Here is a 24,167-nt window from a genome sequence, read left to right on the forward strand (position 1 = left end):
AGAGGTTGCCCCGGTGCATCTTGGGGGGATGGCGCTTGCTTTGGGCTTCAATGGAATAATCTCATCAGTGTCCGAGAAGGAAATGGGTGGTGAAAAGACCTCTCTATTCCAGCTGCTCTTTTAAGAGACAAGGTTAAAGCAATCTGTCCCACTTCAAAGCACAGGCACACCGACCGTCTCTCCCCTTCTGCTCCTGATCCAGCCCCTCAAACAGATGGAGGAGCTCTGCTGAGCCCAACGCAAACACAACACTGACACAACCAACAAAACCATGCCGCAACCCCCATTCAACCTAGCCACAACCCATCTGACACGCCATTCCCACACCTAAGACAACCTACTGTATATTCAAAGCCAGTATCCCCCCTCTTGCCCTGATATACCTTCCATTCAGCACATCCAATACCGCGTGTAGGCATGCATAACAAATCTCTGTGCATGCGGATATGGCAGTGTTTCCCAAACCTCTTCTCGACCAACCCCTCCAAATGCACAGACCTTTTGCCGTACAAGCACACCCGATTCAACTAATCGCCAAGCCCTTCATTAAAACAAGTGTGCTGGTTCTGGAATACGTCAATTAGGTGGAACAGCTGGGGGTACTCAAGGAGAGGTTTGGGAAACACTGCTGTATTGGTTTCAAGATAGCACATCCCCCTGTATCTGAGGTAATATGTCTCGTCCTCTCCTCCACGCCCCAGTCCAAGGCTTGTAACGTCCCAGCGGTCCACGGGCATGACAGTGTGCCAGGTGACTGCCCTGGCATAGCAATGCGCAATGGTGGTTTTATTGGATTTACGCCAAAGAGCCTGGACACTCAACCCCACCACTGGGTGATTCCCATCCAGTAATTTCCCATGCCTACTGTTCACTCTCCCACCATCCCCATTCCGCCCAATATAATAACCCATTGAGTGCGATTAAATCTCGATTTTTGAGGAGAGAGCGAGAAGCGACAATGAGTTGGAATATGGCCCTTGGGCTGCTGTTGCTTAAAGAGATCCTTCTCCATTACGCCGAGGGGGGATGGGGCAGGGCTGGCCTTTGTGTCACCGGGTGGGGGTGGGTGGGGGGGGGTGGCATTGTCACGGCATGCCATTATTTTCCCACCACTGTGTGAGGGGACTTGCCAACCCGCTCCTGAGTGGTGCCAAGGGTTGGCAGGTTTGCGCGCTCCTCCTCTCTTCCCTCCCCTAATCAGCTTGCACTGCATGCATGATTGAGACATCTGCCCTACCGGTGAGGCACTCAGATCCAAAGTGGGCAAAAACAAATGTCCTCCCCACCTGCCACCCATTACCCAGGGAGCCTTTAAATCAGGACTGACCCTCCCCACCCAGCCTGCCTGGAGTCCAGCCAGAGAGCTCCACACACTCTCCCTGCGGGTTGCTAATTAATCCCACTAAACACAGTGGATTCATCAATGCCATGGATGAAGAACTAGGAGGGGGGATTTAACATGGGGGGGGGGGGGTGATTGTACACAAAACAGTCTCAGTAGGAGTAGAAGTGCTGATCTAGGGTCAGTTTTGCCTTTTATATCATAATGGATACGATTATATGGACAGGACAGGTGGACCTGATCAGAGATCAGCAGTCCTACCCTGAGACTATTTATTATGGACCCTGACTGTGGCTTTATCCTGCTACCCTCACAGTTAGCGCGTTACCCTATTTCTGACCTAGACTCACACTAGGTTAGAGGTAACTCAGGAGGGACCATGCATGGGCGTCTTTCTAGTCGAAAGAATGGTCGACCCTCCTCACTGTCTCGCCTGAGCATTTCCCACCACACATAATGATACATAAATACACTCTCATTGCTTCCCATGAGCCACAGAGTGTGAGAGCTGAAGTACGGTGATAGCAAGCCGCACTGGGGGGTCTCCAAGTGCGCAACGCCCCCTCTCAAACGAGGTGAGGTAAAAGGGGTGCGCGAGGTAATGATAATGTGCCCTATTTATCTTGTGCATTATAACATCTGGGAAACTTCTCTAAAACAACGGGTGGCATTGGGAGGGGTGCCATTCTTGCCCCTGTCCTTCCTTCAGGGCCCTGCCGAATGTATTTGTCCTTTCCGAAGCATAATGGACAGGCCACAAATCATTCAGGACAACAGGATGGAGGGGTGGGGTGTGTGACTGTGTGTGACTGTGTGTGTGTTCGCCCCCCCTGGTATTTAACTCCTCTGCTCGCCCATTCTCCAGGAGCCCCCGCAGGACAAATTGCCCTGCTTAGTTGTCTTTGAGAGGCAGTGCAGCGCGTAGAGAAAGGGACAGGGCTGAAACACAGGGAACAGCCCCATAAAAATTCATCACTTTGACCCCACGACCTCACCCTTCTGGGGGTTCCAGAGTAGACTCACCCCTGGAGCTGGGAGCAGGCACACAGCAGTACCCCCCCCCATATCACACCAACACGCACAAATTGCTAATATAGCCAACTTTACCAACCTTCCAAACATACACTCATTCCACACTCAACATTATCTCATACACACTTGCGAAAGCAATGAAACAGACAAAACCTCCCCAATCACACACATTTTACCACCACAATGGCTGACGATAGACTTCTCAACAGGAAAAGGCCACCAGATGCTTCATTGTGTGTGTATAAAGTGGTGGCAGTAAAGGAGGTTGGGAACGTATTAGGCAAAGTAAGAGGAGTCATTGTCTCAGGCCTGGCTACTGCCACGTTACTGCCACCTGTACAAAGAAAGCCTAATGAAAGATTTCATCTGAAAACCTCGGCCGGCCCACCTCCCCTCTGACACTTTAAGTCAGCAGTTTGAAACCAATCACGGCAGATGTCCGCAAGGCTGTTTAACGCACAGGAGTTACTCTCCCGAAACGCAATAGGCCTATAGTCAGTCCCTACAGTCAAACCCTTCCTTTCAACAGCTCGCCTCCCTTATTGGGATAATGCCTCATTTGAACGTTGTTCGATACAAGTTTCGGAATGGACGTCAATGTTTGTGCAATTAATACTTTTTCACATCTCAGAAGAAAACCTATCCTCCCAATGAAAAATACAACATGGAAGTGAAATTGAAACATCAGGTGATGATTACTGTGTGGTACAACGTAAAAAAACAAAAAAAAAACAAAGACGCAGCTTTGTGGCAATTACAGATCCTACACACTCACTTAGCACTGTTGGGAGTTGTATTTACTCACATATAATCCAAAACTTTTTGCTCATTCCACACTAGCTAGTGACTAATTTCAGCTAGCCTAGAGAGTGAGGTTGTGTGTGTGGAGGGGGTTTGTTGTTGGAAGGTCAATTAGAGAATATTGGAGAGGTGATCACTGGTGCTCTATTAAAGAGACCAGAGGCTCTGCATGGAGTTCATTACCGCACTGATCAATAGCGATCCTGGCTGAACAATTAATGAAGCTCTAATCCTCCTGTCCCCTCTGGAGGGTGAGACCTGGGCTGTGTTCAGTAGGCACCAAACGCAATGAAAACCGACTGACACAGGGAAGGACTAAGCTGAAATTGTCCAATACGAAACACTCCTTTATGTTTTCCGGTGAAAAAAAAAAAATGTTTCAAAAGTTCTCCGTTGCATGACCTAATGAAGAGGGCAGGGCTTTAACCGCTAAACTACTCCAAAATTGGATGGCGCTTCTGTTGTCTAATAACAGCACACCTGCCTCAGCATGAAGGATAAAGTCAAACAAACAAACACATTTCATGCACATAAGTAGGGCCCAGAGAATTACTATTAGGCTTTAACTAAAACTTAATACAGGATTATAACTAGGGCCCTGGGTTTATCTACATAGCTACTAAGTAATGCAGTCAGGAAACTAAATGAGATCTATGTAAGTAAAGGAACTTAAGAGTTTATAATACTGTATTCAATCTTTTTTATTATTATTATTATTATTTTTTTAAAGACCCCGTCACAATGCCTCCCCGGAGACAAAGAACAAGGATTCATTCGGAAGCTAGCGCCACCCTTTCATTTGTTTAGGGGCATCTAAACGATGCGGCTTGTCCGGCAGGGCCGCAGGGGAGCCCTGTGGTGTAATTCAGCCCGGCGAAGGGGAAAGAAAGGTATACAGAGCAGCCCTGCTACCCCGCGACGCGCTAGGCAACCATCTTGTGGGTGGGCTTTGTGATACATTTTACACATTTTTCATGACCATCCCTCTAGATGTGACCCCACTCGGGGTCCCTTTATGCCCCTGACAGCTCTGCGCAGGAAAACATGCTGCTTCTCTGATAGCATGAAATCGGGGAACAAAGACCCCCAGGGAGAGGAGAAGGGGGCCGGCCGAGGCGCGCTGTGCTCCGGGCCCCGCCTGGTTCTGGACACAAACAGATGTTAGGACAGCCCAGTGCCTCTCAGCCTAACAGTCCCCTGAAAGGAAAGTCTTGTAGGTGAAATGGGCCTGAAATGGATTGTCTCGGGCCTCCTCTAAGACAAAGACGAGCACCTCCTCAAAGAGCCAGGCCAATATGGCTTTCACAGATAAATCACTGGGGGGGGGGGGGTTGTAGAAAGAGGCCCGTGACTTCTCACTGTGCCACTTAAAAATGGGGCCTCTTAAATATGATGGGGTATTTATCGGAGGGCTGTGAAAAGAGCTGAGAGACTCCTCATGTCACTGAGCAGAGTTGTTTAAAAGCCCTAGGTGCCAACGCTGGGTTTACAGCTGTGCTACAAAGAGACACTCTGTGGGACCACCTCTCTATGACTGACAGTATCTATAGCCTATCCAACTCCATGAATCAGATCTCTCCATCTTCTTTGGATGGATATTGCATTCTTTACATTCTCCGTTCAAACAGCATTAACTTCTAATTGGATATCTATCCCAGATGTTGATATGTAATGAATACGTTGTGCTACCGAGAAACTGCCCATGAAAGTAGGATTTGCTTGATATGATTGATATAAAATAGAACGGTATAAATGTTAACAACGTTAACTCGCAAATTAAGTTTGACTTATTTTGAGCTGGAACAGAGATGACTTGGAGAACTTTCACGGGGGGGACAGAACCTTATGTAAACTCCATCACAGGGTGGAGGAAATGGAATGGCTGTGTGTGTGTGTGTGTGTGTGTGTGTGTGTGTGTGTGTGTGTGTGTGTGTGTGTGTAACCCCCTCCAGCACTGCATTAGTCAAACATAGACTGACATCATACAAGCAAGGCACTATGCACCAGGCACAAAGACGACCTTATCCTCAACAGTTTATGCCACATTTAATATGGAACTAAATAAAAACCCACTGTTAGCAGTTGCTGTGCTGCATGGACGGGCTCCATTTTTGACTATGATAGAGGCGAGGATGACTCTGTGAAAAAGTGTCTATCTAGTGCGTTGGGAGACGAGACAAAACCGATAAGATCCATAGGGAAACTCAAACTCCAGCATTCATCTCATAATTCATCATAATAGCGCTCATCTTGTCTACAACCATGTACACTCAGACAGCCTAATATCGCCACACACACACATCCTAGGGGGTGGCAGCTAGGCAGCTCTAAGCTCATATGACAAGACTATATTAGAACATGCTTGTCTGTCTGCCTGGCCATGTGCGTTTAGCTAATATCCTCATATCCCCATTGTGGCGTAACCTGCCTTCCTGACCCAATTTAACGCCAAACCTTTCAGGGAGACTAGAGCCCCCTCCGCTAGACAAATCGGCTTGTTCCTTTTCTTCGACCCCCCCCCCCCCCCCGGAGTGAAAAGCTTTCCTGAGCCGTTAAAGACGAATGATCAGTGCTCCGGAATGTTGGGGGCCTTGTCAGGAGAAAGGAGAGGAGGATGGAGAAAAAAAGTCCAAGAATGAGGACAAAAAAACCTCCTGCATTCAGAAAGAGAGCGAGATGGAGATTGGGGTGGGGGGGGGGGGGAGATGATCGAGAAAGACAGGCAGAGAGTGAAAGAGGGTGAGTGAGCGAGCCAGCTGACAGAAACTTGGGATGAGAGAAAAAAAAAGTGTGAGATAAGTGTGTGAGGACATAAATGATAAAATGCGAATGAGAGAACTAAAGCCCCACTAGAGACTAAGAAGGTGGGGTAGCCAGAGTGACCAGCAGGTGTGGCATCATTGACTGAGGGGTCAATGGGGCTACGGCCCAGCCCAACCAAGGACCAGAGGCCACGACGCTACGGTCTGAGGGGGGCGGTGGGTGACCACTGGTGCCAGGCGCTGCCCTCACCCCCTGTCACACCATGTCATTTACCCCTGGCATGGCCGGCCCAGCTGCCAGCAGCTCCGGGACAGTAACACAATGGCTGCAGCTCTTGTTGATGATGAGGCTGTTGTTGATGAGGAGGACCAACAGAAGCCACTGCTTGTTCTTCATTTGCAGAGTGTTTTTATTGCGGAACGGCATCCTGATCAAAGCGACATCGCTCAAGTTCCTCCCTCGTCACTGAACTCTCGCTCTGTGTTTCCATTAGCATGGCAAGCAAACAGAGGAATAAGAAGGAGAGGAGAAAACAGGCTCTTTTGTCTCAGGGGGAATAATCTCACTCGATCCAGATGGGCTCTCTCTCATATAATGGGGCCTCTGTGATGAATTACCCAGATCATGAAGGTTTATCTTCATATAGACACATCTTTGTCTGAGATACGAGCTGATAAAATTTGATCGAGAATCAACATCTAGTCACGTGACAAGGCCTCATGAAGGTATCATGAAGACCTCACAAATGTATCTCGTAATCCCTATTTTTGGATTACTGCAGGCCTCATTGTCCGTCATAATGTGGGTTTAAAAACCTAAGATGGTGCTGCTAAGAGATACAATGAGATTCTCAATGTATCACAACATCGTGTATGTGATAGAGATTTTGTTAAGTTTGGTTAAGTAGGAAACTCCCACCTGCTGTGGGATTTGGGGAGATAGTAGGCAGTAGTGTGTGTGTGTGTGCTCAAAGACGTGAATATGCGTGTGTCCTCTCAATCACGTAAATATGCATGTGTGTGGGTGCACATGTGCATGTGTGTGACGGCAGCCAAGGAGGGTCACAGTCCCCCCAGTCCCTGGTGTCCAGGGTCCCCCGGAACAGAGGCCCAATCAGTGCTAGCCCAGTGGCTAACGGATGGATGGCCCACAAAATTAATTAGCCTGACTAATGTAGTGTATACTTAATTACACTCCCTCTGTTTTGATTAATAGCAGGGCCCACGTTAGCACACACGCTAATCAAAGGCTGTGGCAAAAAGGGACCAGGCAGTGAATATTATTTACCCAGAAACAGGCTCACGAGCCAAGACAGTTGTGCATCAACAACCCTAAATGACTCTTTCCAGCCTATTTGAAGAGAAATGTGTGTGTATCACACGAAGGCATAAATACATGATTACAGTCATGGAAGAACACATGCAAGCAAACACACACACACACACACTAGTGATGCGCGGGTTGACTTATAACCCGTAGTCCCTGCGGTCATATCCGCGGGGCGGACGGGTTTAGGGTCATGAAATAATGTGGGCGGGCGGGTGGGTGGGGGGCGGGTTGAATAAAGAGAAAACAATGCATACATGTATAATTCTTGTGCAATTCATATCTATAGGCTACATACATTGAGGTTTTTCTTTCATTATTTTTATCTGGCGTTAGTGCGTAGCAAGCCTAAGCTTTAGGGCCTAACCGTAGCGTGTGAAATACACGCCAATTGGCAAACGCTTAAAACGCTTTCGGTAGCTTGAGCAGAAAAAGTTATCAATCCACTGAGGATTTTAAAAAAAGGACAAGTTTAATTAAATAAGAGAAAAGATGTGAAATGGAGAGTTAAAAAGAAATAGAAGGGAGGGCCAGAACAGTAGTGGTAATGTTGGGAAAATATTTGGTTATGTGGTAAATGAGGAGGATAGCAGTGCTGGCTATGTTGTGTCATGATTGTAATGTGCTTTAAAAATTTGAGAGTCACAAGATGGGGACTTCAAAATGGCACGTCAAGGGAATTGTACTTACTGTTCAGATGGGTTAAATGGAATAGTAGCCTAACTGAAATCTGGACACTGACTGTAGGTCTATTGCAAGTAAGGCATTTCACTGTACTTGTGCACGTGACATTAAAACTTACCTCTCACATATCCTAATACAATATTAACTCCTGCAGAATTAAGCATTTCTTGCAGTAAAATGATGCACCAAAAATTCTGACTCGGGAACAGGAGTGGAGAAATATGATTTCTTTCTTTCAGCATCTTGAGAGAATGAATGTGCAGTTACAGACCATCTGTAAAGGTGGCGGTGCTATCTTTATCAGCATCATAAAAACGGATAGTATTTCAACCACATAAAATATGCATCAAAGACGAACTGAAAAAGAAACATGTTGGGTCATTTTAACAGCTTTTAATTTCCTTAAAACCGGTCAAACTGATGTCATTTAGAAATTTTGCACGGAAATCATTCATGTTTTTTTTTTTTTCCCCCTATTGCATTTTCTCCCCCGGTGGGCCCACTCGCTAAACATCTTTGCTGCACGAGAGAAGCAGAGATGAAAGCAGAAAGAGAAAACAAACTTTACCGATATCAACTACATTGAAGCATTCGTTCAATCGATTTATGACATTCTGGTGAGCAAGGGTTGACTTCGTCTCCTAAGGCAACAAGTAATGACAGAAGAGATGCTGCATGTATCTAAATATATACAAGTTGACTAACAAATAGCCAAACAAAATGTCGGACATTATAAGCAGAAACATAGGTCTATCTAAAAAGGCCTGTCAAAAAATCGATCAGCCATCTGACTATACAGCACATTTTCTATAATCGCGGGTTAGGGTCGGGTGCGGGCCTAATTTTCATTTATCACATATCAGACGTGGGATCAAGTCACAAGCAAGTCTCAGGTCACAAGGTCCGACTCTTAAGTCTGAGCCCTAAGTAGAACGAACGGGTTGAGTCAAATCCAAGTCGTGCATTCCAAGATAAAGTCGAGTCACAAGTAAAAAATAAAAAATCTCTACGTGCTATGATTCGTTCAACTACAAATCTGTATATTTATTGAGTTTACCAGACTGCCCTTTTCATATTTTTTTCTACAACATATTTTGATTAAGTAATAATTCATTTGAACAAATTCCAAATGCAAGCTTCATAACTTGATGATACACTTCAAGCAATTTTGACATAACAAAAGACAAGTAAGCCTATGCTAGTAATTGGTGCTCGATGCCCCATTGCTGGTGAGCTTGCAAAGTAAACAGTTAATATTCTCGATCACCAAACCATTTTTGGAGCTGGACATGTATGGCAATCCTTTCTCCCAACAATTTGACATTTGAGCTGCACCCGATCCAATAGTTGTACAGCAAATCAGCAATCTGTTCGCTAACTCAGTGGTTCTTAAACATTATGACACACAAACCCCAAAAAGCAGCGGCTGCGGAAAATGTAGCCTGTCATTACAGCCATAAACGGCAACGCATTTTCAAAACTTAAGATACAGAAATAAACTGAGTTTTACACCTGCATTTTCAGCAGAAAGTCCTTCATGTTAGCAGCCAATATCAGGTAGGGATACAATGCCACTTCTTTGGATTACACAGAACAAGCAGAATCATACGGCCTACCAACCTGTATGCAGCAGAGGATCGGATGGAAAGCACGGTCTTTCTGCACCACACACTATCACTATGGAAGGCTGCATGTCCACAGAACACTCGTTGCCAAGTTCTTCCTCACAAATACTGCATTTAATTAGTCAGAATGGTCTTAGATCTTCATCCCATAATATTGAAGGCAGCGCGATGTTACAGCTATCTTATATAGGCAGTAGCCACCTAAACTAGGCCTATTAAAAATGTGAAAATGATCAATAAAATTGCCAGGTAGCCTATTATTGTTCTGGCAAAGATGCCTCTGTAGTAGATTTCTAAACTGTATTTTATATGGATAATATAAATCTAGGCTGATCCAGTGGCGATTTTAGCATGTAAATCTTGGTGGGGCACGCTCAAAATTTTTATTTTAGATGCATGCCAGCAAAGCCACAACACAACACTAAACAATACATTAATTGGACTATAATGGTGACAAATGGTGCCCACAAACTGTTAGGGTCTACATAAAGCTGTCTCAACAGCAGAGTCCCAACACTTTACCACTGTTACACCTGGCGATCAGCAGAGAACTATGTCTGGCAGCGAAACAGTTCATTCAGCCTCATTTACTACCTTTAAAAAAAACATAGCTGATATGGCTGGCTTGCTTAAACAAATGTGGTTTCTACTGACAATTGAGATGTACAAACTATGGCATAAGGGGACGACAAGCCTATAAGAGGTAATCCGTAATTTAGATTAAGACATTAATGAGCGAGCTAGGACGGACACAGTCAATTTAACTATTTGTTCAGAGCTTTTGAAAAATACAGCGACAGAATTCAGAACATGGGCTGTTCTTACAGTATTCTCCCTGTACACAAAGTCAGAACTGCAGGATAAATAAAGGGGGCATATAAGCAGACAATGAAAGCTCTTACAATATTTGATGACATCTCTCTAAAACAGGCTATAGGATACATGTGCACCACCAAGTCAGAACAGTAGGCTAAATTATGAGTGGAAAAGGTACCAAATTATTAGGGTGAGGCACATGGGCTACTAACGGCTTACTACACAACATAGTTATGAATACTGTTACTAAGAAAGTAATACTATCTCCCTGGAATATTACATAATTTACGCCACAGCATACAAGACATATTTGGACTCACCTTGTTGTGCTGTGCTCACTTGAACAGGTCCTTCGTTGGTAAATTTTGTCAAAGTCTGGCATCCTCTGGATTTATGGTGCTTTCAAGACAACTGGGAACTCGGCAAAAACAAGGTCGAATCATAACATTAGTGTTCTTCAGGTCATAGCTCTAGAAAGAGAACAGAGTTCCCGACTTGGAATTCCGAGTTGGATGACTGTTCAAAACGTATTTTCCCAGTCTGAGCTATTTCTTTCCCCCTCGAGTTCCCAGTAGTCTTGAACTCACTGAAGTCTGAGATTTCTGAGTTTCCAGTTGTTTTGAGCGCGGCAGAAGTCAAGCTGGATTGACAGCATGGCCAAAGTTGAATGTTTATCCTTTGAAGCTTGTAAAGGAGGCCCTTAAACCCAGACTTGGACCACAGATACACTCCAATGAATAGCAGGCTAGTAATTGCTTTGCAATGCTTGCAGTCAGCCACTGATTCCTTCCAAACCACTCGTTGTTGAATTTGCGATTTACAACTTGTTGTGTAATGTTTATGTCCAATGGCCGTTGAGCACCGATACATTTTATCTATAATTTCTCTTCTCTTTTTATGACAAGGATTGAAAAGGATTTGCCAGTAGATTGTCGACTTGATTCATGATGACTGCAAGCTTGCTACAGTTGAAGTAGGAAGTTTACATACACCTTAGCCAAATACATTGAAACTCAGTTTTTCACAATTCCTGACATTTTATCCAAGTAAAAATTCCGTCTTAGGTGAGTTAGGATCACCACTTTATTGTAAGAATGTGAAATTTGGAAATTGTTAGGAAATTGCTCCCAAGGATGAACCAGACTTGTGGAGGTCTACAAAAAAATTCTGAGGTCTTGGCTGATTTCTTTTGATTTTCCCATGATGTCAAGCAAAGAGGCACTGAGTTTGAAGGTAGGCCTTGAAATATATCCACAGGTACACCTCCAATTGACTCAAATAATGTCAATTAGCCTATCAGAAGCTTCTAAAGCAATAACAACATTTTCTGGAAATTTCCAAGCTGTTTCAAGGCACAGTCAACTTAGTGTATGTAAACTTCTGACCCCCTGGAATTGTGATACAGTGAATTATAAGTGAAATAATCTGTCTGTAAACAACTGTTGGAAAAATTACTTGTGTCATGCACAAAGTAGATGTCATAACCGACTTGCCAGAACTATAGTTTGTAAACAAGAAATTTGTGGAGTGGTTAAAAAACGAGTTTTAATGACCCCAACCTAAGTGTATGTAAACTTCCGACTTCAACTGTATAAACTACAAATGATAGACTATATGTAGCCTATTAAAATATGTATAAAAAAAATATTTTTCCCATTCAGTTTCACACTGGTGAGTTGCGACCCCCCAAAACCTTCTCCCAACTGAGAACCACTGCGCTAGCTCTCCCGACGTGTTGAACGGCAGTTTGCTGGTCCAATCAGAGGGCCGAGCGTGCTGCTGCTACTATCTATGGCTGCATGAAGAGTAATTCATAATTCAAATGAGTGACAAAACGTTACAAAATCTGACCAGATCATTTCAAGTCATCAGTCTCAAGTTAATGTCGAGTCTTGAGGCTACAAGTCCAAGTTATTTTCTATCAAGTTGAGCCTCAAGTCATCAAATTTGCGACTGGAATCCGACTCGAGTCCAAGTCATGCGAGTCCATGCGGATTGGTTATGAGCAATTGCGGGTGGGTACAGGTGTACAAACAGCTGACCCGCGCATCACTGACACACACCCATGTATGCCCACACACACACACACACACACACACACACACACACACACACACACACACACACACACACACACACACACACACACACACACACACAGACTCACAAACATCTCAACATAGGCCAGTGTAGAGGCACACTGTATTGAGAATATGTTTAGAATATGCAAAACAGAATCACACATACAATCACACATCCATCACACTTTTCCCTGGCATGGGCCATATGCTGTAAAGCACGACAAAAAATGAAATATTTATTACCCTGCTTGTAATTAATGAGAATTTTACAATATTCATTTGGAGTGGGTCATAGTCAACAGCCCCACCTTAAATTTCATGCTGCTCAAGTGAGAGAAAGGCCCAGGACAAAGCAGGAAGATTGATGCCTGAGCCATCCCCTGCCATCCTCCTGCTCTTATCTCTAGCCACAGGGGGCTCTACCAAACACTTCCACACGTCCTCCAACCTGGATCTCCCTCACACAGGGAGCGGTGGCGCGGTGAGAGGCCGCAAGCCTAATGAAATCTGCACATGTAGCGGCCAGATAAACTCCAATTAAAACAGGCACAAGCTATGTCATGGGGACAGTAGATCAAGTCAGCAATTAACCTCCGCGCTGACCTCCATCAATCCTTAAATTGGAGGGGCCGGCCAGAAGCGCACAATTTCTGCAGATATTAAATTTACATTCTATAAAGTTTAATTAGGAGGGATTTTAAATATACTGAGAGTCCAGGCACGGAGCCTGGGCCTGTCACTGAGCCTCTGTGATTCACAGCCACTGGTCCCCAGGGGTCCCGGACATCCCATGCATCTCTTCTTCCTCGTCTCTGCCGGACCGTCTCAACACACAGGTGGTTCCTCTGCTCCAAATACCTTCTCTCAAACATACTGTACACACTCAGCACAGTATCTACTTAAAACAGCAGTAATATAGGAACATAGACACTATTCTCCTTGTAACCATGACAACTTTGGGCTCCCGAGTGACGCAGCGGTCTAAGGCACTGCATCTCAGTGCTAGAGGCGTTACTACAGACCCTGGTTCGATTCCAGGCTGTATCACAACCGGCCGCGATTGGGATCCCATAGGGCGGCGCACAATTGGCCCAGCGTCATCTGGGTTGGGGTTTGGCCGGGGTAGGCAGTCATTGTAAATAATAATTTGTTCTTACCTGACTTGCCTGGTTAAATAAAGGTAAAATAAAACATACAACCCAGTGCACCATTAAGAATGCAGTGGTTAGATTTCAAGCAGTAAACAGAGTGTAATGGCATACAATTGGAAAATGGGCACCCACTGCCCCATCCACCAACGAGCGCTTGGGTAGCCTCATTCCTCCACATCTCCCTGGCTGGGCCCACCTCTCCCTGCACCTCTCCTGGCCAGTCAGAGCAGGAGAAAAGGACCAGGGACAGAGCGATGACACTGGGGAGACCACCTCCAGGGAGCTCAACCCCAGCATTAGTCTCCACTTGGCTGTGTCCTTTGTCCCCCGGTGAAAGGCCCAGTGAATGGGGGTCAATTGAAGCCAATTCCCTCTGTCGGACACAATTAATGGAGAGCCCAGTTGGGAGGAGAGCTGGCAACAGCCTCTGGTTACTGATCCTGCCGCACAAGCATGACAGGAATCCGCCACCTGTGTCCAACCCTGGGACAATGGGGTATAGGACATTGGGCCTGGAGTGTAGAACACCACACACACAGACACAGCAGACTCAACCACAACCACCCGCAGGGCATGATGGGTAAAGGGGAGGGTCTGGTGGCTACTCTCATTGCAGCGGGTTTCCATGATGACATTCAGACAGAGTGAAGCAGTGTAGCTGTAGTGTATCGCAATTAGAGAGAAATACAGTAACAGTCAAAAGATTAGTTTTGTCCATTCATTCAAGGGTTTTTCTTATTTTTTTGCCTTGTAGAATAATACTGAAGACATCAAAACCATGAACTAACACATATGGAATCATATATAAAAATAAAAAAAAGTGATAAACAAATATACAGTGGGGAGAAGAAGTTTTGATACACTGCCGATTTTGCAGGTTTTCCTACTTACAAAGCATGTAGAGGTCTGTAATTTTTCAACTGTGAGAGACGGAATCTAAAACAAAAATCCAGAAAATCACATTGTATGATTTTTAAGTAATTCATTTGCATTTTATTGCATGACATAAGTATTTGATACATCAGAAAAGCAGAACTTAATATTTGGTACAGAAACCTTTGTTTGCAATTACAGAGATCATACGTTTCCTGTAGTTCTTGACCAGGTTTGCACACACTGTAGCAGGGATTTTGGCCCACTCCTCCATACAGACCTTCTCCAGATCCTTCAGGTTTCGGGGCTGTCGCTGGGCAATACGGACTTTCAGCTCCCTCCAAAGATTTTCTATTGGGTACAGGTCTGGAGACAGGCTAGGCCACTCCAGGACCTTGAGTTGCTTCTTTACGGAGCCACTCCTTAGTTGCCTGGCTGTGTGTTTCGGGTCGTTGTCATGCTGGAAGACCCAGCCACGACCCATCTTCAATGCTCTTACTGAGGGAAGGAGGTTGTTGGCCAAGATCTCGCGATACATGGCCCCATCCATCCTCCCCTCAATACGGTGCAGTCGTCCTGTCCCCTTTGCAGAAAAGCATCCCCAAAGAATGATGTTTCCACCTCCATGCTTCACGGTTGGGATGGTGTTCTTGGGGTTGTACTCATCCTTCTTCTTCCTCCAAACACGGCGAGTGGAGTTTACACCAAAAAGCTCTATTTTTGTCTCATCAGACCACATGACCTTCTCCCATTCCTCCTCTGGATCATCCAGATGGTCATTGGCAAACTTCAGACGGGCCTGGACATGCGCTGGCTTGAGCAGGGGGAAATTGCGTGCGCTGCAGGATTTTAATCCATGACGGCGTAGTGTGTTACTAATGGTTTTCTTTGAGCCTGTGGTCCCAGCTCTCTTCAGGTCATTGACCAGGTCCTGCCGTGTAGTTCTGGGCTGATCCCTCACCTTCCTCATGATCATAGATGCCCCACGAGGTGAGATCTTGCATGGAGCCCCAGACCGAGGTTGATTGACCGTCATCTTGAACTTCTTCCATTTTCTAATAATTGCGCCAACAGTTGTTGCCTTCTCACCAAGCTGCTTGCCTATTGTCCTGTAGCCCATCCCAGCCTTGTGCAGGTCTACAATTTTATCCCTGATGTCCTTACACAGCCCTCTGGTCTTGGCCATTGTGGAGAGGTTGGAGTCTGTTTGATTGAGTGTGTGGACAGGTGTCATTTATACAGGTAACAAGTTCAAACAGGTGCAGTTAATACAGGTAATGAGTGGCGAACAGGAGGGCTTCTTAAAGAAAAACTAACAGGTCTGTGAGAGTCGGAAATCTTACTGGTTGGTAGGTGATCAAATACTAATTGTCATGCAATAAAATGCAAATTAATTACTTAAAAATCATACAACGTGATTTTCTGGATTTTTGTTTTAGATTCCGTCTCTCACAGTTGAAGTGTACCTATGATAAAAAATTACAGACCTCTACATGCTTTGTAAGTAGGAAAACCTGCAAAATCGGCAGTGTATCAAATACTTGTTCTCCCCACTGTATTTTATATTTTAGATTCTTCAAAGTAGCCACCCTTTGCCTTGATGAAACCCACATCCCCATTTCTCCTTCTCCCAAATCCAGTCAGCTGATGTTCTGAAAGAGCTGCAAAATCTGGACCCCTACAAATCAGCCGGCTAGACAATCTGGACTCTTTCTTTCTAAAACTATCTGCCAAAATTGTTGCAACCCCTATTACTAACCTGTTCAACCTCTCATTCGTGTCGTCTGAGATTCCCAAAGATTGGAAAGCAGCTGCGGTCATCCCCCTCTTCAAAGGGGGGGGGGGGACACTCTTGACTCAAACTGCTACAGACCTATATCTATCCTACCCTGCCTTTCTAAGATCTTCGAAAGCCAAGTCAACAAACAGATTACCGACCATTTCGAATCCCACCGCACCTTCTCCGCTATGCAATCTGGTTTCAGAGCTGGTCATGGGTGCACCTCAGCCACGCTCAAGGTCCTAAAAAATATCTTAACCGCCATCGATAAGAAAAAATACTGTGCAGCCGTATTCATTGACCTGGCCAAGGCTTTCGACTCTGTTCATACAACTCTCCTCTGTGTTGTTGTATGTGCCAAATTGCTATGCTTTATCTTGGCCAGGTCGCAGTTGCAAATGAGAACTTGTTCTCAACTAGCCTACCTGGTTAAATAAAGGTGAAGTAAAATAAATAAAAAATAAATAAAACATCCTCATCGGCAGACTTGATAGCCTTGGTTTCTCAAATGATTGCCTCGCCTGGTTCACCAACTACTTCTCTGATAGAATTCAAAGTGTCAAATCGGAGGGCCTGTTGTCCGGGCCTTTGGCAGTCTCTATGGGGGTGCCACAGGGTTCAATTCTTGGGCCGACTCTCTTCTCTGTATACATCAATGATGTCGCTCTTGCTGCTGGTGAGTCTCTGATCCACCTCTACGCAGACGACACCATTCTGTATACTTCTGGCCCTTCTTTGGACACTGTTAACAACCCTCCAGACGAGCTTCAATGCCATACAACTCTCCTTCCGTGGCCCCCAACTGCTCTTAAATACAAGTAAAACTAAATGCATGCTATTCAACCTATCGCTGCCTGCACCTGCCCGCCCGTCCAGCATCACTACTCTGGACGGTTCTGACTTAGAATATGTGGACAACTACAAATACCTAGATGTCTGGTTAGACTGTAAACTCTCCTTCCAGACTCACATAAAACACCTCCAATCCAAAGTTAAACCTAGAATTGGCTTCCTATTTCGCAACAAAGCATCCTTCACTCATGCTGCCAAACATACCCCTCGTAAAATTGACCATCCTATCGATCCTTGACTTCGGCGATGTCATTTACAAAATAGCCTCCAATACACTACTCAATAAATTGGATGCAGTCTATCACAGTGCCATCCGTTTTGTCACCAAAGCCCCATATATTACCCACCACTGCGACCTGTACGCTCTAGTTGGCTGGCCCTCGCTTCATACTCGTCGCCAAACTCACTGGCTCCAGGTCATCTACAAGACCCTGTTAGGTAAAGTCCCCCCTTATCTCAGCTCGCTGGTCACCATAGCAGCACCCACCTGTAGCACGCGCTCCAGCAGGTATTTCTCTCTGGTCACCCCCAAAACCAATTCCTCCTTTGGCCGCCTCTCCTTCCAGTTCTCTGCTGCCAATGACTGGAACGATCTACAAAAATCTCTGAAACTGGAAACACTTATCTCCCTCACTAGCTTTAAGCACCAGCTGTCAGAGCAGTTCACAGATTACTGCACCTGTACATAGCCCATCTATAATTTAGCCCAAACAACTACCTCTTCCCCTACTGTATTTATTTATTTAGCTCCTTTGTTCCCCTACTGTATTTATTTATTTAGCTCCTTTACACCCCATTATTTCTATTTCTACTTTGCACATTCTTCCACTGCAAATCTACCATTCCAGTGTTTTACTTGCTATATTGTATTTACTTCGCCACCATGGCCTTTTTTTGCCTTTACCTCCCTTATCTCACCTCATTTGCTCACATTGTATATAGACTTATTTTTCTACTGTATTATTGACTGTATGTTTGTTTTTACTCCATGTGTATGTGGAGTATGTGTCGAACTGCTTTGCTTTATCTTGGCCAGGTCGCAATTGTAAATGAGAACTTGTTCTCAACTAGCCTACCTGTTTAAATAAAGGTGAAAAAAAAATATATATATATATATAGCACTTGTTGGCTGCTTTTTCTTTCCTCTGCGGTCCAACTCATCCCAAACCATATCAATTGGGTTGAGGTTGGGTGATTGTGGAAGCCAGGTCATCTGATGCAGCACTCCATCACTCTCCTTCTTGGTGAAATAGCACTTACACAGCCTGGAGGTGTATTGGGTCATTGTCCTGTTGAAAAACAAATTATACTCCCACTAAGCGCAAACCAGATGGGATGGCGTATCGCTGCAGAATGCTGTGGTAGCCATACTGGTTAAGTGTGCCTTGAATTCTAAATAAATCACAAAGTGTCACCAGCAAAGCACCCCCACACCTCCTCCTCCATACTTCAGTGGGAGCCACACATGCGGAGAAAATCCGTTCACCATATCTGCGTCTCACAAAGACACAGCGGTTGGAACCAAAAATATCAAATTTGGACTCATCAGACACAAGGACAGTCTAATGTCCATTGCTCGTGTTTCTTGGCCCAAGCAAGTCTCTTATTATTATTGGTGTCCTTCAGTAGTGGATTCTTTGCAGAAATTCGACCATGAAGGCCTGATTCACTCAGTCTACTCTGAACTGTTGATGTTGAGATATGTCTGTTACTTGAACTCTGTGAAGCATTTATTTGGGCTGCAATTTGAGGTGCAGTTAACTCTAATGAACTTATCCTCTGCAGCAGAGGTAATTCTGGGTCTTCCTTTCCTGTGTCGGTCCTCATGAGAGCAGGTTTAATCATAGCGCTTGATGGTTTTTGTGACTGCACTTGAAGGTAGGTCTTGGGTGGCTACTTTGAAGAATCTCAAATATAAAATATATTTTGACTTGTTTAATAACACATTTTTTGGTTACTACATGATTCCATATGTGTTATTTCATAGTTTGTCTTCACTATTATTCTACAATGTAGAAAATAGTAAAATTAAAGAAAAACCCTTGACTGAGTAGGTAAACTTTATATTTGAGATTCTTCAAATAGCTACCCTTTGCCTTGATGACAGCTTTGCACACTCTTGGCATTCTCTCAACCAGCTTCATGAGGTAGTCATCTGGAATGCATTTCACTTAAAAGGTGTGCCTTCTTAAAAGTTAATTTGTGGAATTTCTTTCCTTCTTAATGCGTTTGAGCCAATCAGTTGTGTTGTGACAAGGTAGGGGGGATATACAGAAGATAGCCCTATTTGGTAAAAGTCCAAGTCCATATTATGGCAAGAACAGCTCAAATAAGCAAAGTGAAACAACAGTCAGTCATTTCTTTAAGACATGAAGGTCAGTCAATGCTGAAAATTTAAAGACATTTGAAAGTTTCTTCAAGTGCAGTCGCAAAAACCATCACGCGCTATGATGAAACTGGCTCTCAGGACCGCTACAGGAATGGAAGACCCAGAGTTACCTCTGCTGCATAGGATAAGTTCATTAGAGTTACCAGCATCAGAAATTGCAGCCCAAATAAATGCTTTACAGAGTTTAAGTAACAGACACAACATCAACTGTTCAGAGGAGAATCAGGCCTTCATGGTCGAATTGTTGCAAAGAAACGACTAATAAAGGACACCAATAAGAAGAAGAGACTTGCTTGGGGCAAGAAACACGAGCAATGGACATTAGACCGGTGGAAATTTGTCATTTGGTCTGATGAGTCCCCAAAAAATGTTTTGGGTTCCAACCGCCGTATTTTTGTGAGACGCGGTGTGGGTGAACGGATGATCTCCGTATGTGTATTACCCACCGTAAAGCATGGAGGAGGAGGTGTGTTGGTGTGATTGTGCTTCGCTGGTGACACTGTCTGTGATTTATTTAGAATTGAAGGCACACTAGCATGGTTACCACAGTATTTTGCAGCGATAAGCCATCCCATCTGGTTTGAGCGCAGTGGGACCATCATTTGTTTTTCAACAGGACAATGACCCAACACACCTCCAGTCTGTGTAAGAGCTATTTTACCAAGGAGAGTGATGGAGTGCTGCATCAGATGTCGGGGGATTGTGGAGGCCAGGTCCTCAACCAAATTGAGATGGTTTGGGATGAGTCGAACCGCAGAGTGAAGAAAAAGCAGCCAACAAGTGTTCAGCGTATGTGGGAACTCCTTCAGGACCGTTGGAAAAGCATTCCAGGTGAAGCTGGTTGAGAGAATGCCAAGAGTGTGCAAAACTGTCATCAAGGTAAAGGGTGGCTATTTGAAGAATCTCAAATATAAACAATATTTTGATTTGTTAAACACTTTTTTGGTTACTACATGATTCCATATGTGTTATTTCATAGTTTTTTTGTCTTCACTATTATTCTACAATGTAGAAAATAGTCAAAATAAAGAAAAACCCTTGAATGAGCAGGTTTTCTAAAACTTTTGATCGGTAGTGTATATGTGAGTGCATGCGTGTGTGTTAGAGAGAGCGAGCCTACATCTGAATCAATCTCCAGATAAGCAGGGCCGATCGATCCACCAGGGCCAATCTACAGTAAAGCATAGTCCCAATGTGCACTAATAGTCCGGCTGACATTAATTGTCATTATAGGGTTGACATAGCCGCTGGCTGGGAGTTAGAGAGCCACATGGAGACTACACTCATCTGTTTACTGGTGACATCACAGCGGCCCTCCACAACCACATATAGTACAGGTCACCATTAAATCAAACCGGTGAGCTCCGCACTGGACGGGTTTATATGAGTAGAATGCTGCCTCTTTAACAAGCCGAGCCCCTTGGATGATGTCATCAGCATTTGGTGTTGTCCCGTTAAAGGGTGAGTATGAGGACCTCTTAGGAAGGAGTAAAAGGAAGTAGAGGGGCTTATGAGTAAGTGTGTGCGAAGAGAGAGAAAGTGTGTGTGTGTGTGTGTGAATAGAGAGTGGTGGTAGAAGGGACTTCACGGACCACAGATCTGACTTCCTGAGGTACTCTTTGTACTTTAGACCCCCCCCCCCCTCCCTTTCACTGCGGTCACGTAGGTCGTACTGGGGTATAGATGTAATTATTTATTTATTTTTTCAACACTTAAAATTAGCCTCACGGTTGCATTGTTAAATCTTGTTCATTCCCTTAAATTAAATACCATGACTGTTTTCTCATTAGCTGGGAATGTTGTTTGAAATGTCTGATACAACATACTTTGGTGAAATCGTTATCAACCTGCTGCATACTAGTTAAAAATATACATTTCGGTGTGCAGGGGTGTGCTATTAATATGCTGTTCGGGATGAAAAAGTGCACATAAAAATAACGTTTACAGTTAAATTACCATGGGTTTCCTTTGCATTTTCAACTCTACTAAGGGTCTGTTATGGCCTCCCGAGTGGCGCAGCGGTCTAAGGCACTGCATCGCAGTGTTGCGGGGTCACTACAGCCTGGGGTTCGATCCCATAGTGCGGCGCACAATTGGCCAAGCGTCGTCCGGGTTAGGGGAGGGTTTGGCGGAGGGGGGCTTTACTTGGCTCATCGCACTCTAGTGACTCCTTGTGGCGGGTCGGGCGTCTGCAGGCTGACTTCGGTCGTTAGTTGAACTGTGTTTCCTCCGACACATTGGTGCAGCTGGCTTCTGGGTTAAGCGAGCAGGTGTTAAGAAGTGCGGTTTGCCGGGTCATGTTTCGGAGGACGCAGGCCCGATACATTTTGGGAATAGTCTACATGATGAGAATAGTCTACATTATTATGGACAAAAGAGCAAGATTATTTTTTATTGTCAAACAGCAGCCAAGCATCAATCATGTCAACAGAATAAGACCCTCTATAGGAGCATCAAGCTCATCACCGTGCAAGTTCATCATAACTTATTTCATCTGTAGCCTAATAAACTGCATGCTTTCCCGAGTCGTAGTGGGAGGACCACACAACATATCATCTTGTGACTCCAAGTTTACTTCGATATGATTATTATATCAATATTTGCGCATAAAAGGGTGTCCAGCGGCATTTCTCTCATAATTAACTTAAGACACAAAAATATCCCACCTTGTCTAGTGTATTTTGTTTTGTCAACAAAATAGCTGTTTCCATCAGGACTGTTGTTTTTTTACCCAACGTACTTTACCTCGCATACAAATGTCAGATGGAAACATGGTTTATGGCATTAATCAGAGGAGGCTGGTGGGAGGAACTATAGGAGGACCGGCTCATTGTAATGAATATTCATCATTCACAACATTTGGACAGTTACAATAAAAAAAGTAAACCGCGTGTGTCGTTGATGCTTGAATTTAGACTTGGCTAAACTCCTTTCAAATGGGGAAAGATTGCTTCGGTACCCCACTTTTGTGATTTTCGTTGAAAACGTCACTTTTTGTGTGGACCTATGGTCACAATGGGCTCCCGAGTGGTGCAGCGGTCTAAGGCACTGCATCTCAGTGCAAGAGGCGTCACTACAGTCCCTGGTTCAAATCCAGGCTGTATCACATCCGGACGTGATTGTGCGACACCCTACGGGACTCCCAATTGGACCAGCGTCGTCCGGGTTTGTCTGGGGTAGGCCGTCATTGTCAATAAGAATTTGTTCTTAACTGACTTGCCTAGTTAAATAAAGGTTACATTATTTATTTTTTAAACAATGACTATGTCACAGAGGTAGCTGTAATATTAAACTAATGCCCGCTGTCTGTATTTCATGACCACAGTCATGCTAACCACATCCTATTCCTCAATCGAGGTAAACTAGATGTTGGGTCGAGTGACTTTGATTCACAACAATTTTTTCTCAATAGTCTCAGTGTTCTCTGATAATTCTTCAGGCATCTACTCTTCCCTCCTCCCTCTCAGGCTGTGGCTGCTGTGGACTTGGGACCTTGGCTTACTGTATTATCTCCAAAGCAACTTATAATATTCTCACATGATCAGCAGCTCTAATGTGCACCAATTACTTCTCTGGAATCCAATGTACCACCGGACAATTAGAAAATGCAATATATCAATGTGATAGATACAGTACATCATATGGTCACACACACAACTCAGCAGTTTGAAACCACATCCTCATTCAATGACAATATGACCTCTCCCAGTCCCATTGGCACAGGACTAGTTGGTTGCTGCACTCAATAAAGTATTCTATTTAATTCCTCCCCTAGTGGTTGGATGGTTAAACCACATTCCCCACTCAAAAGGCAATTCTCACTTTACCTCACAGGATGAAGTCTTTCCTGAACCATTTGAGCAAAACCTCTCCATTCAACAACCGCCCACCTCCCTCCTCCCCACTCCTATTCCCCTTCCCTTTTGAGAGAGTGGGGCTTCTCCCAAATGAACAATGCCCACACCTTGAACAGAGCCACTGATTTGAGGGGCCATTGTGTGGTGAGAGCAGCGTTTGCCCCACAAGTGTCTAGTCTCTGTTATCATGGAGCTCCACGGTCTGTGTGGAACTTTATGGCTTGTTATCCAACAACCCCCCCCTCATCTCCTGATGAGGATTGCTGAATGACTACTCTACACTGACTCTCCAATGTAGCCTCATTTGCACCAAGAGAAGGGGAGGGAGAGAGGGAGGAAGAGATAGAGAGGGGAACCTAACAATGCACATGGAGGGTTGGTTGGCAAACACAGCTGGGCCAGCCACAGTAGAGGGGTGATAATGAGCCATAACTGTGAGGGGCTGGTGTTTGGTGTCCCCCGTAAACCCTGGCAAACTATGTTCATGAACCCACACACACACACACACACACACACACACACACACACACACACACACACACACACACACACACACACACACACACACACACACACACACACACACACACACACACACACACACACACACACACCATTGTAGACTCTGTAACTGATATGCTTGCAATACATGCATCAGTGCTTACCTCAACAACCTGCCTTGTATCCAACCTGAAGTTGAAGTCTCCGAAGACAAAATATGGCACCTTTTCAAACCTCTGGTCAGTGATCCTGAAAAACATGAAAACAATTTGTCATCAACAGTAAATTGCTTCA

At 44.7% G+C, this 24,167-nt stretch overlaps 1 protein-coding gene across 2 annotated transcripts in view; it reads right to left on the reverse strand.

Moving 5' to 3' along the window:
• The window catches only part of LOC139570709 (inositol polyphosphate-5-phosphatase A-like), a 189,605-nt gene that overhangs the window by 34,178 nt on the left and 131,260 nt on the right, over window positions 1-24,167 (reverse strand). For both annotated transcript variants that reach the window (XM_071392841.1, XM_071392840.1), the window contains exon 9: window positions 24,038-24,122. In XM_071392841.1, coding sequence (XP_071248942.1) covers window positions 24,038-24,122 — 85 coding nt within the window. The remainder of the gene's footprint in view (window positions 1-24,037; window positions 24,123-24,167) is intronic.

Source organism: Salvelinus alpinus, chromosome 3, assembly GCF_045679555.1.
Source record: "Salvelinus alpinus chromosome 3, SLU_Salpinus.1, whole genome shotgun sequence".
Taxonomy (NCBI): domain Eukaryota; kingdom Metazoa; phylum Chordata; class Actinopteri; order Salmoniformes; family Salmonidae; genus Salvelinus; species Salvelinus alpinus.